General features: G+C 41.7%; 1 protein-coding gene across 1 annotated transcript in view; it reads right to left on the reverse strand.

The window, feature by feature from the left end:
• Positions 1-16228, reverse strand: part of SUGCT (succinyl-CoA:glutarate-CoA transferase) — a 643685-nt gene that overhangs the window by 612800 nt on the left and 14657 nt on the right. Inside the window, exons 4-6 of the mRNA XM_021078652.1 lie at positions 13761-13846; positions 13186-13236; positions 7632-7752 (exon numbers count right to left, since the gene is read on the reverse strand). Of these exons, the coding sequence (XP_020934311.1) occupies positions 7632-7752; positions 13186-13236; positions 13761-13846 (258 nt within the window). The remainder of the gene's footprint in view (positions 1-7631; positions 7753-13185; positions 13237-13760; positions 13847-16228) is intronic.

Here is a 16228-nt window from a genome sequence, read left to right on the forward strand (position 1 = left end):
TGGTATGGTTTGACTTTGAATGGCTGTCAATCTCTTAGTCATGAAATAAAACATTATTTTTGTCTCAATTTGTATTTGTCTAAAGTACACCGAGACTGAGTAACTTTTTGCTGGCCATTCAGGGTTCCTTTTCTAGAGCCTGGTCGTTTGTCTATTGAATTCTCTTTTCCTATTTGATTTGAAGGAATTTTTTAAATATATTCTAGTTATCAATCCTTTGTGTTATCTTCCAAGTGTCTGTGACTTGTCTTCTTGTTTTTTTGTGTGTGGTAGCTTTTGCACAAAAGGTTTTGATTTTAATCAGCGTCAAGTTTATCAATCTTTTCCTTTGTAGTTCATGTGTTCTCTATTAAATTCTTCCCTGATCTAAGGCCATAAAAATATTTTCTCATATTGTTCTCTAAAAGTTTTAAAGTTTTGCTTTTTATGAGTTCCCTGGTGGCCTAGCAGTTAAGGATGTGACATTGTCACTGCTGTGGCTCAGGTCACTTCTGTTATGTGGGTTTGATCCCTGACCCAAGGAACTTTTGCAAGCTGCAGGTGTGGCCAAAAAGAAAGTTTCATGTTTTATATTTAGGGCTTAATTCCACTTGGAAAATTATTTTAGTGTACAGAATAAACTTGAAAATCAATTGTATCTTTCTCTGTAAAAACAACCAATTGTTCTACCATTGATTACTTCATATTCTATCCTTTAATGATCTATATTTTAAGCCCTGAAAAAAACATGTTTCCGTATATGTACCAGTATGTTTCTAAGCTCTCTGTTCTGTTCCACTGATCCATGTCTTTATCTATGGGCCAATATCACACTGTCTTATTATTAGGGCTGCATAATAAGGCTTTATATCTAACAGGGCAAATCTACCTGCTGTGTTCGTCCTTCACACTGTCTTGGCTATTCTTGTTTCTTAGTTTTTACATATGCTATTCCTCATTTCATAAGTAAAGCTCTCAGGTTTTTTTCTGCGTGGGGAGTTCCCACTGCAGCTCAGTCAGCTTAAGAACCTGACATAGGGTCCATAAAGACGCAAGTTCAATCCCTGATCTCATTCAGTGGGATCAGGATCCGGTGTTGCTATAGCTGTGGTGTAGGCCAGCAGCTGCAGCTCCCCTAGTCTGGGAACTTCCATATGCTGCATGTGCAGCCTTTTAAAAAAGAGGAAAAAAACCCAAAGAGTGGGTCTCTCAGGGCTATTCTCTCTGAGTTGAGTCCTGAGGTTACTCATGAGGCCCTAACCCCAAGTGGAATCCTGCAATACGTCTATACATGGATAGAGATTAAGACAGTGTCACTGAGGAATTCATGAAACTCAAAAAGGTACTTTGCAGACTCCTTTCCTTAAAAAAAAAAAAAAAAATCAGAAAATTTCACTAAAGGGTATATACCCAATGTTCCTACCACAAAATTAGTCTAGTCAATAACATAATGTACGATGCTTATCCTTGTAGAAAGAAAGAGTAATGCAGTTAACATGAAGGAAAAAACATTTTAAAATGTGGCAGAGAGCATTCTTATTGCTAATTTTTTATAATGAATAACATGCTCAGAAAACACAAAGGAAAGAAGGTGCAACTTAAAATTAAATTAAGGAAATTATCATTATACCTCTAAAAGTACAGAGAGGTGGAGAACAGTCTCTTTGAAGAAAGTACTTCTGAAACAACACAACTACGTCCTTTCAGAGATTCTCTCTATTCAGTGGTGCACAGGAAACACCACCATTTTTTCTCAAAAAGTAATTCCTAGCGAAGTATAGCTTTTTAAACACTGCCCCCTAACGGTCAAACTCAGCTTCTTTGCAATGATAAGAGAACTGTGGTCACAGAGCTAATGGGGTCCTACCTCCCCTGTCCTGCAGCCCAAACTCCACAGATGAGGCAAAATCTTGACCACACAACTGTCAGAGGGCACGAAAGCAAATCTCATAGCCATAAGGAGATGACAGTCACCAGCAATTAGGCCAACCTGGGAGTGAGAACAGACCATCCGCACTTGGAAAGCACTGACAAGACATCATTACCCCTGGGAAACATCCGGAAAGTCTAGGATCCCAATAATAACATGTGCAACTTTAGACTGATCTAATCAGTCGTACGAAAAGATTAAAAACAAACACTGATTACCAAGAATATCAAACTTCTTTAAAAAGAGAGAGATGGCCCTTGTTTTATGGGGAAAAAAAAAAAAAAAAACACCTCATGACTCACAAAACAACCGTTGCTTCCAAAAGAATCTGCAGAAAGTCAGACTCCCTGCTGAGCAAATCTGTTCATGACTTCTACCGCTGCAAATACGATCAACAGCGAATGAGAGAGAAGAGCCAAAATCTACATTCTCAAGTAGAACTTTTCAGCGTCTTGTAGTCACAAGACCATGTCATAACTTCACAAGGATCTGTGTCTAAGCATAGAAGCCCAGAAGCACTTAATACTAAGTAAAGAAGCCTGAGTTTTAAACCCCTGGGCCGTTAAACAGCCGTGTGATCTTAGATCCCTTAGCTGTTCTGGATCTGTTTCCTTCTCAAGAAAGGAGAATGAGCCGTGTGAGTGTTTTCCCAGGGACCACCAGGAGGTGGGGCTGTAAAGGATGCAGAGTAGGAGGACTGCCAACTCAGACTCGCCCCATCACCTCATTCCCCAACCTCTTCTCGAAAAGAACATGATCTCCCTTCTCCCCTTGGCTGAGAACAAACAAATTACACGATCTGCCTCCAAGGCCCTGGGCCACACGAACACCTTAGGGCCAGATCTAAGAGCTGGAAGAGAACTTCAGTCTCCAATCGCCAGAGAAGAGCCAGAGGAACTCGATTCTAACCGCAGTTAGTCACAGACGTGACACTCTGGGAAGTGGGGGGATTCCCAAATGGATTAGCATTTGATTTATTTGGGTGACATGATGAAATAAACACATTATTCCAATCTTCCCCCTTCTCAGATTCCACGCCCTTTTCAATGTGACCTTGTAGTTCCTGCTGCCAGACTAGTATGTTTAACCACCTATTGACAGTAACCTTGGCCAAAAGACGTGCCTTGACCAAAGGAATACTGGCAGATGTGATGTGAGCGGAGAGCTTTCAGTGTGCTTGGAAGGTCAAGCTTGCTCTCTTGTGCTTTTGCCTTTCACCATGAGGATGCCATGCACTTGGGAGCCATAGGTCCAAGGCGTGTAAGACACATCAGAGCAACCTGAGACCTGGAGCCAGACTTGACATGTCCAGACCAGCTGAAGCCCAGCTGACCCACATTCATGGGAATGAAAAATAAACACAGTCATGTAGGATTCTGTATTTATTAGTCATGCAGCATTTTATGGTAGTAAGGCAATTCAGACGATAATAGACCACCTATTTTAATATTTTAGACATCAACACTTCCACTGGACTGTGAGATTCTAAGGAAAAAATCCCTCTCTCACACATACAAATATTGATATACAGACACAAAAACAAAAGTGTGCTTACAGATCTACACAACAGTCCATCTGAAAAAGAGTCAGCTCTAGTGGCAAAGATCTACGATGTACAGAACCTGTCTCTTGTGCTGACTCAGCAGAGGAGTTAAGATCATGGGCTCTTCATCCTGCGTAAAATAATACTGAGCAGTCCAACACTGCAATTTTAGCTCACTCCATATGAAAATATCACCATATTGATAATTACACTATGAAAGCATTATTTATACTAAAGTAATATGTCACAGTCAAAGAACTGTAATATCTTAATTAACCTGAATGCACAGAAATAGAAGTATTTGGGTTACTATAAATTTGTGAATAATAAATATTTTTAAAAGAACATTTTTGTGGCTTTTATAGTAAAACAGGCATTTCGGATATCTATCTTAAGGTAAATTTACTGAAATATAAGGAGTAAAGTTTTTGCTTTGTTCCTTTTAAAAATCTATTTTTTTTCTTTTTTGGCTGCCCCACAGCATAAGGAGTTCCTGGGCCAGGTATCAGATCCAAGCCGTAGTCGTGACCTAAGTCACTGCTGCCACAACACCAGATCCTCAACCCAATGTGCGAGGCCAAGGATGGAACCTGCATCCCAGGGCTCCCAAGATGCCACTGAACTCTTTAGCCAAGTTCTGACTATTGGCCATTAATTTAAAAAACTCCCAGAGTTCCTGTTGTGGTGCAGCAGAAGCGAATCCAGATTGTAACCATGAGGTTTCAGGTTCCATCCCTGGCCTTGCTCAGTGGGTTAAGGATCTGGCGTTGCTGTGAGCTGTAGTGTAGGTCGCAGACACAGCTCAAATCCTGAGCTGCTGTGGCTGTGCTGTAGGCCGGCAGCTGTAGCTCCAATTCAACCCCTAGCCTGGGAACCTTCATATGCTGTGGATGCGGTACTAAAAAGCAAAAAAAAAAAAGAAAAAAGAAAGAAAAGAAAAAAGAAACTCCCTACCACGTGCTCTGCACTGTAGGTGGAACTGGGACTAGACCAAGAGCCTGCAGGATAGTGAGGGAGACAGACGAGCAAAGAGGAAATGCAGAGTGGGAGAGAGACAGCACCCAACCCAATCTTCAGGGATCGAGAAAAAAAGTCTGCGCAGAAGCAGTGACACCCCAGGCGAGATGAAGGGCAAAGAGAGAGCCGTCAGGCGAGGCAGGGGATTCGTGTTCCAAGCAGCGGTAACATCCTGGGCAAAGCCCGTGCTGTGAGAGCAAGGGTGGCGAACTTAGGAAATCCAAGGAATTCATATCTGCTTTTCTGCTTAAACTATGAAAATAAACACTTTCTTCACTTCGCCTCCAGGAGGTCCTCCTCCCGCCTCTTGACAATTCCCCCACCACTGCCGCCGCTGAGTCATCTATAAACATCAAGTCACTGGAGCCCACCAGGCTCAGACGCTCAGACTCTCCCTTTTCTCGCGACGTTCACACTGCGAATGATCCGAATTCAGGCTTCGAATACCGTGTATCTGTCATAACTCTGCACTTTCACATCTCCTGACTCCGAGAGCCAAGCCCTTACTCTGCATCTCCCCTTGACTATCTAACAGGACCTCAAGCAAGGCTCCAGACGTGACTAGGCCAAGCTCCTGACATTCTCCCACCAAACTTCCTTCCACGGTCTCACTCGACTCTGAAAACTGCAATTGTTCCGAGTGCTCAGGCCAAAGCCTCAGAGTTATCCTTAACGCTAGTCTTTCTCTGAGCCTCGCCTCGCGTCGCATCCGTCTGCACATCTTGCCCACCTGTCTCACCAAACATTCAGAATTCGACTGCCCTGGAACGACCTCCACAATGACTACCCTACTTCAAGCCCCATCATCTTTCTCCAGGCCCATTTCAGCAGCTGCATCATTGTTCTCTTACTTCGACCCTTGTCCTCCGCAGCCTGTCTGCAACAGCAGCCAGAGCGATCCTTTTAAAAATACATCAGGAGTTCCTGTCGTGGTGCAGTGTTAATGAATCCGACTAGGAACCATGAGGTTGCGGGTTCGATCCCTGGCCCTGCTCAGTGGGTTAAGGATCCGGCGTTGCCGTGAGCTTCGGTGTAGGTTGCAGACGCGGCTCAGATCCTGTGTTGCTGTGGCTCTGGTGTAAGCTGGTGGCTACAGCTCTGATTCAACCCCTAGCCTGGGAACCTCCATATGCTGCAAGAGCAGTTCAAGAAATAGCAAAAAAGACAAAAAATAAATAAATAAATAATACATAAAAATAAAAATACATCAAATCATGCCATTCCTCCACCTACAACTCTCCATTAGCTTACACTTTTTTTTTTTTTTTTTTGGTCTTTTTAGAGCCAAACCCTCGGCATATGGAGGGTCCCAGACTAGGGGTCCAATCGGAGCTGCAGCTGCCTGCCTGCACCACAGCTCATGGCAATGCCGGATCCTTAATCCACTGAGTGAGGCCAGGGATCGAACCTGCGTCCTCATGGTTCCTAGTCGGATGCGTTTCTGCTGTGCCACAGGAACTCCTAGCTTACACTCTTACTCAAAGTAAGAGCCCAGTTTCTTAAACGCAGCCCACGAGCCCTTTACTCCCTTACTCACCACCATCTCCCTGGTTTCCTTCCTCGTCTACTCCATTCCAGCCATCCTTGCTTGTCCTCAACGTGCACCATGCCCCACACAGTCCTGCCTCAGGGCCTTTGCACCGGCACTTCCCCTTGCTGGAAATGCTCATTGTCAGTGTCGTTATGACTCACTCCTTGACTCCATTCAGGTCTCTGCTTAAATGTCCCTTTTGTCAATGAAGCCCTGGCTCACCGTCTCAGCTCCCAGTATCAAACAGACCTCCTCACCTCATCCCTCTTGCCCTGTTTAATTTCTCTCTTTAGATCTTGTCACTACTGGACTCAATTACAGAAAAAAAAAAAAAAAAAAAAAAAAAAAGAATGTGTTTATGTATTTACTATCTCCCTAACCTAGAATATAAATCTCTTTTGAGAGCATAAACATGTGTTATTTGCTGTGGCATCCCAGAACCTTAGAATACTGCCTGGCAGATCACAGGCCTGCAGCAAATATTTGATGGATGAATTAATAAAATCTGAAAATGTGGCATTCCTATTGTGGCTCAGCGGTAGCGAATCTGACCATTATCCATGAGGACGCGGGTTCAATCCTTGGCCACCTCAGGGGTGAAGGATCCGACGTTGCTGTGAGCTGTGGTGTACGTCAGAGACTGGCTCTGATCCTGTGTTGCTGTGGCTGTGGTGTAGGCCAGCAGCTGTAGCTCCAATTTGATCCCTAGTCTGGGAACCTCCATATGCCACACATGTGGCCCTAAAAAGAAAAAAAAAAGTCTGAAAATGTTATGAATTATTCTGACAAAAGCTATTAATGTAATTTTAATTAACAGTTTTTTTAGGACTGTACCCCTAATTAACAGCTAAGTTCTGATCAAGTACGTAAGGATAACTAATACAATGACTTCTTTTCCCCCTTAGCTTAAACACACCCACAGAGTTCACCATCAAGGGCTGAACAATCTAGAAGACTTTACAGCACTCTTGTCCTTCACTGAGCTCAGCACTTGTAAATATACTGAAGTGATATGTTGAGTTCCTGTGTTATCTTAAAAGCCAACTAATATTTTGCCTGAAATTCATTATATGAGTTAGTAACCGTATTCTGTCACTATCTGAAAAATAGCAATAGGAAAATTGGAAGAAAAAAAAAACCACGGGCAGACAATTTACAGAAGAAACACAAATAGCTGATAAATACATGAAAAATGTTCATTTAGGTTAATATTCTTTACCGTTTTTTTTTTTTTTCTTTTTCTTTTTCTTTTCTTTTTTTTCAGGGCCACACCCATGGCATATGGAGTTTCCCCAGCTAGAGGTCGAATTGGAGCTACAGCTGCCAGCCTACACCACAGCCATAGTCACACGGGATCCGAGCCGCGTCTGCGACCTACACCACAGCTCACGGCAACACCGGATCCTTAACCCACCGAGCGAGGCCAGGGATTGAACACACATCCTTGTGAGTTCTTTCCACTGAGTCACAAGGGAACTCCTAATGGGTAATTTTCAACAACCTAAAATGGCTCTTCAGGAAGGGGGAGCAGAGCGACTCCGAGGAAACCAGCAATGGCAAGAGGTTTCTTATACCCAGAGAGAACCCCCGAAACTGGAAAACCCCCTCCCCGACCGGGGCGGGGCGAGTACCTGTGATGGAGCAGTAGACAAGGTGCGGTGCCACCTCGTGGAGGTCTTCATACCCCAGGCCCAGGGCAGACAGCTTGCCAGGGACGTAGTTCTCCACAAAAACATCGCAAACAGCTGCGAGCTGAAGAAAGAGGGAGGATGAGTCAAACGTCTTAAGGGACTTGCAAGCTTTCAACAAATCCCCACATGATAGAATCCCGATTTCAGTAAACACAACTGACTCTCGCTTGGGAACAGCCCAGAAAAATCACAGGAAAAGTAGAATTACAACATATAATTAGACAAGCACCAAGGCTCTGGTCCACTAACTTGAGCTACTACTGCCCCAAAACAGTGGCTGTTAAAATTTCCAGTTAACGCCATGGTATCCCATGGCTTCTGCTCACGGTAAACGACAGAAATCTCCAGGCTGCGCGGCCTGGGCAGAACACACCCTCAGAAGCTCAGGTAGAAAAAACAGAATCAAAGTACATAAAATAATTCAAGAATACCTTTTAACCCCCTTCAGTAAAAGTAAATACAATGTCCTGACTACGCTCCATTCTCATTCCATCAAGGTCCTCATTCCAAAATGTCCATATAGACACTCAATACGCCTAAACATGATTCTGAACTACTTCCGCACTTTCCAGGTGATTTCTTTCCGATGGGTCTTAAAGGTATTTAATGAACCATTTAAAAAAAAAACAAAACTGCTAAACCATAACCCAGTGAGTCAGTATCTGTCAGAAACAAGATCTGCAGCTGCAGCGCAGATTCAATCTCTGGCTCTGGAATTTCCATAAGCTGCAAGTGCAGCCAAAAAAAACCCAAAACAAAAGTATGCTAAATAAAATTAACCAGACAAAAAAGCACAAATACTATATGATTTTACCTACGTGAAAGATCTACAATAGGGAAATTCATAAAGACAGAAAGTAAATGAAAGGTTACCAGAGGCTGAGGGGAGAAGGAGGTGGAGAACGACTGGTTGATGGATACAGAGTTTGGGGTGATGAAACATATAGGAAATACACAGCACTGATGGTTGCACAAAATCATGAAAGTAATTAGTGTGACAAAACTGCACAGTAAAAATGATGTAAATGACACTTTGTTATATATACTATACCACAATAAAAATTTAATTATGTAGGGTATTCATATTTTTAGATTTTTATAGAATCATAAATCACATTTCCCTTTTTTTTTTTTTTTTTTGCTTTTTAGGGCCAAACCTGTGACATATGGAGTTTCCCAGGCTCAGGGTTGAACCAGAGCTGCAGGTGCTGGCCTACACCGCAGCCACAGCAGTGCAGGATCCTCAACCCACTGAGCAACACCAGGGATCAAACCCACATCCTCATGGATACTAGCCAGGTTCATTACCACTGAGCCACAATGGGAACTCCATAAATCCCATTTCCAATCCACATAAAGTATTCAGGTGGCTCACAAATTCACTGTTTCAATAAGGCAAGAACATAAATATAATGAATAGGTTATGCTAATAGAAAACTACTCAAAATGTACAAAGTAAACAACAGATAAAAAACAATATACATGGTATTATCTCATGTTTATTGGGAAAACGAGTAATAAGGGCATAAAGAGATTTAATATGACATATTATAATATTAATCTTTTTGCCCATGAACAGGTATTACTTGCTTAATGAGAAAAAAAAAATTTTAAGTTAAAACAAGCTGTGCCCAGAGGAACATATAGTCTGGCTCCTCAATGTCACAAGAAAAATATGGGAAAGCTGAGCTTAGAGCTAAAAAGAACTACTGATATAAAGATGCCCAGTAGCTTTTTATGATTACCCAAGAATTCAATATGTACACATTATAATATTTATTGACAAAATATCTCTAGAAAGGTGTATAGCACAGAAGTTATCCTTTTATCTATTTTATAAGTATTTATTCTAAATAAGTATACACAAGCTATAATTTTTTTATTACAGTTGATTTCTGCTATACAGCACATTGACTTAGTCATACATATATATACATTCTTTTTTTTCCTTTTTCATATTCTTTTCCATCATGGTCTATCCCAGGAGACTGGGTATGGCTCCCTGTGCTGTACCGTAGGACCTCACTGTTTATCCATTCCAAGTGCAACGATCTGCGTCTACTAACCTCAAAGTCCCCTCCATCCCACTCCCTCCTCCCTCCCCCAGGCAACCGCATATTTACTAGACATTGATTCTGAGCGACTCCGCCATCCAGCATATTCTCTCTCCCTCTCTGTTTCGAGATACTTACCCGTTTCAACATCATGTATGTTCCCGAAGCATTAGCTAAATCATTTGTTAAAATTCTTTTTTTTTCTTTTTTTTGTCTTTTTGCCATTTCTTGGGCCGCTCCCGCGGCATATGGAGGTTCCCAGGCTAGGGGTCGAATTGGAGCTGCAGCCACCGGCCTACGCCAGAGCCACAGCAACGCTGGATCCGAGCCGCGTCTGCAACCTACACCCCAGCTCACGGCAACGCCAGATCCTTAACCCACTGAGCAAGGGCAGGGACCGAACCCGCAACCTCATGGTTCCTAGTCGGATGGTTAACCACTGCGCCACGATGGGAACTCCAGAAACTTGTTAAAATTCTAAGCACTGGAGTGCTGCAATCAGAGACATCAGAAGCCTCCCTGAGGTGATGGATCCACACCATCTCCAAGGATTATAGAGGTCAGCCACCTCCGTGGAGGCCAATGCTTCACCGAATTTTCCCTGACACAAGGATCTACTAGGAAATAAAGTGGGGCTGGGGGAGAAGACCTGTCCCTGGTGCTACTGGTGATCACCTCTTCCTCGTCCAGGGGCTCAAAGGTCCCTGACAATCCATTCTAGAATCCTGCCCACAATAAAAAACAAGCACAATTTTTCATGTCAGAGAAACCCCCATCTTTTTCTCTTCTTCTGGGGGAAAAAAAATCTCCCCTTTACTCACAAGCAAAAAAACTGAAATCAACTGAAACACAGAATACCTAACTCTAAGCTGTCCTCATTAGACATAACTTAGAAACAGATGAGCAAGATGGATGAGCAAGATCAGAACTAGCGGGAACATGATGATAGTCCTTTAACTACATTTATCAGTGGAAAAAAAAAATCATAAAGTAATTTAACATGTATGTCAAAGGATGTCATTACTCATAGGAGATGTATTCTGAAGGAGATTTAAGAGCAAAGTTTCACAATGTCTTCCACTCACACACACATGCCACATGTATTTATACGTAAATGAACAAAAAGGACAAAATGTTAAAACGGAGGCATCTAGGAATAGGGTAAATGAGAGTTCATTATACTCGTTTTTCAAACTTTTCTGCATGTTTGCATTTTTCATAATAAGATATGGAGGAAAATAAAGCCCTTAGCACTGCTACTGGCCATGATTCCTCCCCACAATGTGGATACTGTCACTGTCAATTAATGAAGAGTTATTTGAAATAATCTGAAATTATTTGAAATAGGTGACATGTTAAGGAGTTATCAAATCATGTTGCCACAAAAATAGACTTTTCTAAACAGAGTTTTGTTTTTTACACAACCTGTTTTTGGTTAGGTTGACAAAAGAGTCATCCTTTTTGGAACTCTCATGTATCCGGCTGACTGCTTTGTACAATACTTTGGAACTGTTTCTATAAGCTAGACTCATTATATTAGCAATCATAGCCACAAAGTTCTGAATGCAGAGGTTGCTTTGCTTCTCTTAAGGCCAAAAGAGAAATCCACGCCAGAAAGAATAAAAAGGAAGAGGCAAAAAGTAATTTTTCTTCTAGGAGGTAAGATACATAACTTAGGAACAGCATAACTGGCTAAAAGCAATAGATATGAATAATGACCCCAGACAATCTATTTAAGTTTAATACAAATTACAATGTATATTTTTGTTACCAATAAGACAGGAAGAGAAATCATGTCCAGGATGAAACAATTTTAAATTGTTATAGTCTGGTGGAGGACACAGCCACTACCAAAGAGAGTGAAGAAGTCCCAGCAAATTCATTTGGTTAGTATTATAGATGTAGGCCTAAAATATTCCAATATACCTTAGTAGTAAGAGTTATGCATTCAACCTAATACTGCCCCACTGAAAAACTCTAATGAAACTGTAAAGCATTTGTTACATCAAATCCAAAACCTTCACTATTCAGGATAAACTTTTGGAATGTTTTAAAATGGAAGCAAAGAAGCAGGAACATGAACACTGAAGAAAGTGAGAAACATAAAACAGAAAGAATTAAGAGCAATCTCCTAGATGCTTCATCGTCAGCATCATCATCATAACAGCCACGGAAAAGATTAAAGGGGGGGGCTGAGGATGAAGAGGGTGGGAATTGGGTCCAAGGGGAGGGCAGCCACCACAGAAAGACAGGGTGGGTGACAATACGGAGAACAATTTAGAAAAGGCAAACTAAGTTTCAACTGAAAAAGAAAAAAAAAACAAGTAAACTTCAGTGAGTTATGCTACAGAAAAGATTCAGGAAAACAGGGCAGTAAGATCAGAACAATTACCAAGCTTTGGGTTCAAAACATATCACGTAAAATTCTAAATTTGTTGGATTGATCCAACAGAACCAAAATGGATGGTCATTAATTCCGAGCTTAATAATCAGAAGACATTATCTTTCACTCAGCTGGACAGATGAGGAAAGCAGCACCAGAGCACTGGAGCTAAAACGGATACTTTGATATAAAACAAATTTGGGGATATGGTTCCCTAATAAAACAGATTTACATCCACTGTACTAGACTCCACATTTTAACAAGGATGGCGGACAAATTTCATCTCACACAATGAATCCAACTTCGCGCACATCAGGAGCAACTCCAACAGCTAACGCAGAATGAGTGCCGACTAGGGCCGCACCGTGTGAACTCCATTCTCACAGCTCTCAATAGGTTCGTGCATTATCCCCGTTTTGGTAATAAGGGAACTGAGGCATAAAGAAGTAATCTGTCTGAAGTCACACGGCCAGTAAGCAGAGAAGGCAGGATTCGGATCTCGGCAGTAGAACACTAGGGGATGCGGCCCCTCAGGGAAGATGCCCAGGTCAGGTCTGGACACAATGGCCACCTGAATACGTGTTAGAAAGAGCTTGGGCTCTGCAGTGGTGTAGACCCAGGGTTGATTCCAGCTCCTCCCTTGTGATCTTGAGAGAATCACTCCAGCCCCTTGAGACTCACTCCCTCCACCGCCTGTGAAAATGCGGATTTGAATACTTCATTGGCAAGGTCAACTGTGAAGCTTTGAGAAGACAGTGTTGTCAAGCGCCCAGGCCAAGGTCTGACGCAGAGGCAGCACTCCGCCAATAGACACTAGCTCCACGAGGGAGCACTCTGAGACTGCAGAGGAACACTATACACCTTACACGAGAAGTTATAAAGCAAATCACACTTATTACTAAAGCGAAGTTAAACTCCTAACTAGCCTTTACAGCAAAATTACAGATCGCCAATAAAGTAACGTTTTGAAAGACTTTCGCTCTGATATTCAAGTCTCTAATTACAACCCACGCGGCAAGATGTCTTCCATAGAGCGTATACTGTACGTATACTGTACCTCTTTGATGATCTTCACCCCTTTTGGATCCTTGATGTTAACGGCTATACTCTAAAAATTAAAATGCATATATACATTAAAATAGCATCATAAAGATTCTTCTCATCACTGACAGAGCAGTAAGAGAGTCATTCATTTCACAGATTCTCCTCTTAAAGTAAATGCATTTTCCTCATGAAGAAATTTTTAAATCTTCATTGATTTTATTCACAATTTGGATTATGTTAGGAAGATAGCAAGGATTATAGTAAGGATTTCTCAAATAATACCAAGTTAGCCACCTCTAAAAGAATAACAAATGTAACGAATCAAATCATTTCTCTTTTAATAAAGTTATTTCCAGGAAAAACCATTATAAATTCTCATCAAATGTTTCAAGTTAATGGAGAAGGAAAATTAGTAAAAAGCTCTGCCATTTCTATCTGGTAAGTGGGGAAGTAAAAGAAAATAAACTTTCACCTTATTTAAAATTTCACATCTACAAAAAGAGGATTGCAACTAGCCATGAGGCTATCAAAGGCTTTGTTATGACGAGACAATTACAGAAAGAAAGGAAAGGGGGGTAACAGTCTTACTTTTTTGTTTCGGTTAACACTGAGAAAATAAGTACTTTCTGTCCCCACAAAAGGTGGCCCCCAAGTTCGTGTGTCATCACCAGCACCTGAAAATGACAGTATGAGCTATTCAACTCTGCAACATCATGAGACATTTCAAACCAACAGGCTTACTCACATACACATTCACGGGAGCCTAAACAAGGTCACTTCGACTCCGTGGAATCGCCAGCCTAGAGGGGCCACAGGAGCTTGTTGGAACTCTGCCCGAAGTCTTTCCCTGTTCACGTAAATCACGACATTCTTCCATATCTTCTTTCCCTTAAACCCGCCCTTGACAGTCAAAATTCAGAAGAAATAGCCTACTGGCAGTCTTAGATTTAATAAATGGCAAATTTGAAGAGAAAAAATTACTCTGATTTTTGACAAGCAAGTCAGCTGTTTCAGTATTTTTGGCATTAAATGTGCAAATAAAATATTGGGTCTACAGAAGGTTTTTTTTTTACAGCCACACCTGTGGCATATGGAAGTTCCCAGGCTAGAGGTCAAATTGGAGTTGTACCTGCTGGCCTATCCCACAGCCACGGCAACACTAGATCCGAGCCACATCTGCTACACATGCTGCAGCTTGCAGCAACGCCATATCCTTAACCCACTGAGCAAGGCCAGGGATCAAACCCACATCCTCACCGACACTATGTCGGTTCTTAACCTGCTAAGGCACAATGAGAACTCCTACAAAAGATTTTTTTTTTTTTTGTCTTTTCTAGGGTTGCACCCATGGCATATGGAGGTTCCCAGGCTAGGGGTCTAATTGGAGTTGTAGCTGCCAGCCTATGCCACAGCCACAGCAACGCCAGATCCAAGTCGAGTCTGGAACCTACACCACAGCTCACAGCAATGCCAGATCCTTAACGCACTGAGCGAGGCCAGGGATCGAACCTGCAACTTCATGGTTCCTAGTCAGATTCATTAACCACTGCACCAGGACGGGAACTCCCAAAAAAATTTTCATTAAATACGATTTAAATCAGAATAATGACAAGTATGATAAAGTGGCATCTGAGGCTAGGTATAAAACAAGGATAAATAAATCTATTTTAAAAACCTATATCAGTCAATCAGAAAAAGTTACTAAACAGCAAATGTCAATAATTAAAAATAGTATTTTCTTTTTTTTTTTTTTGGTCTTTTGTCTTTTTTTTTGTTGTTGTTGTTGTTGTTGTTGTTGTTGTTGTTGCTATTTCTTGGGCCGCTCCCGCGGCATATGGAGGTTCCCAGGCTAGGGGTCTAATTGGAGCTGTAGCTGCCAGCCTACGCCAGAGCCACAGCAACTCGGGATCCGAGCCGCGTCTGCAACCTACACCACAGCTCACGGAAACGCCGGATCATTAACCCACTGAGCAAGGGCAGGGACCGAACCCGCAACCTCATGGTTCCTAGTCGGATTCGTTAACCACTGCGCCACGACGGGAACTCCAAAAATAGTATTTTCTAATACAATTTTAGTTGTCTAGGTCTTCAAAGGTCTTGAGTCAAAGAAAAAATTTAAAACCACCAAAAATAGGGTTTTTTTTTTTGGCTTTTCAGGACCACACCCACGGCATATGGAGGTTCCAAGGCTAAGGATCCAATCAGAGCTGTAGCCACTGGCCTACACCACAGCCACAGCAACACAGGATCCAAGCTGCGTCTGAAACCTACACCATGAGTGAGGCCAGGGATCGAACCTGCCACCTCATGGTTCCTAGTCAGATTCTTTTCCGCTGTGCCACAATGGAAACTCCAAAAATAGGGTATTTTATTCTGGATATCTACTTCAAACGATTCTGGAAAATATTTGTGTTTGATTCAAAGACAACAATATAGAGTTACAGAAAAAAAATTTTCTTTGCACAAAAGCTACTGGCAAACAACGTAGATGGAACTCAGAAAGTAAAACCACTTTAAGTTACAAATTAGTATCACTTATATTAAGAGTTTTATAAGTTCTGATTAAATATTGAAATATTGATACTAGAAACTAATCACTATATAAGTATTACTAGCCCCGCCTAATAAAGGAGAATTTGTGAAGATGGGTTAAAGTTTAAATTCTAATCTCATTTAAATGACATAATTAATTTATTAGCCCATCCGACTTTACCCACTGATACTGACAAAGAAAAATAGATACAACCTTTCAGAGAACAAAACAGAAGCTAAGAATAAATAATAAAATTTTTGAAACCTTCCAAAACAAGCCATTTATAAAGGATGGAAAAACCTGGACTCTGCATTTTAAGTGCTTGTGAGAGAGAAAGGGCACATAACATGACACTTTCCTAAGCAACTTTATCAATAACAACATGAACTAAACACCAACGTGCTAAGAATGCACCAAAAAAGGGAACTGTATACCCGGCATAGGTTTATTTGGTGGACCGAGGGAAGAAAGAAAGAAAGGGGAAGTTCTCAGACTGAAAACCTAAAAGCGAACACTGGAGAAC

This window comes from Sus scrofa, chromosome 18, assembly GCF_000003025.6.
Source record: "Sus scrofa isolate TJ Tabasco breed Duroc chromosome 18, Sscrofa11.1, whole genome shotgun sequence".
Classification (NCBI taxonomy): Eukaryota; Metazoa; Chordata; class Mammalia; order Artiodactyla; family Suidae; genus Sus; species Sus scrofa.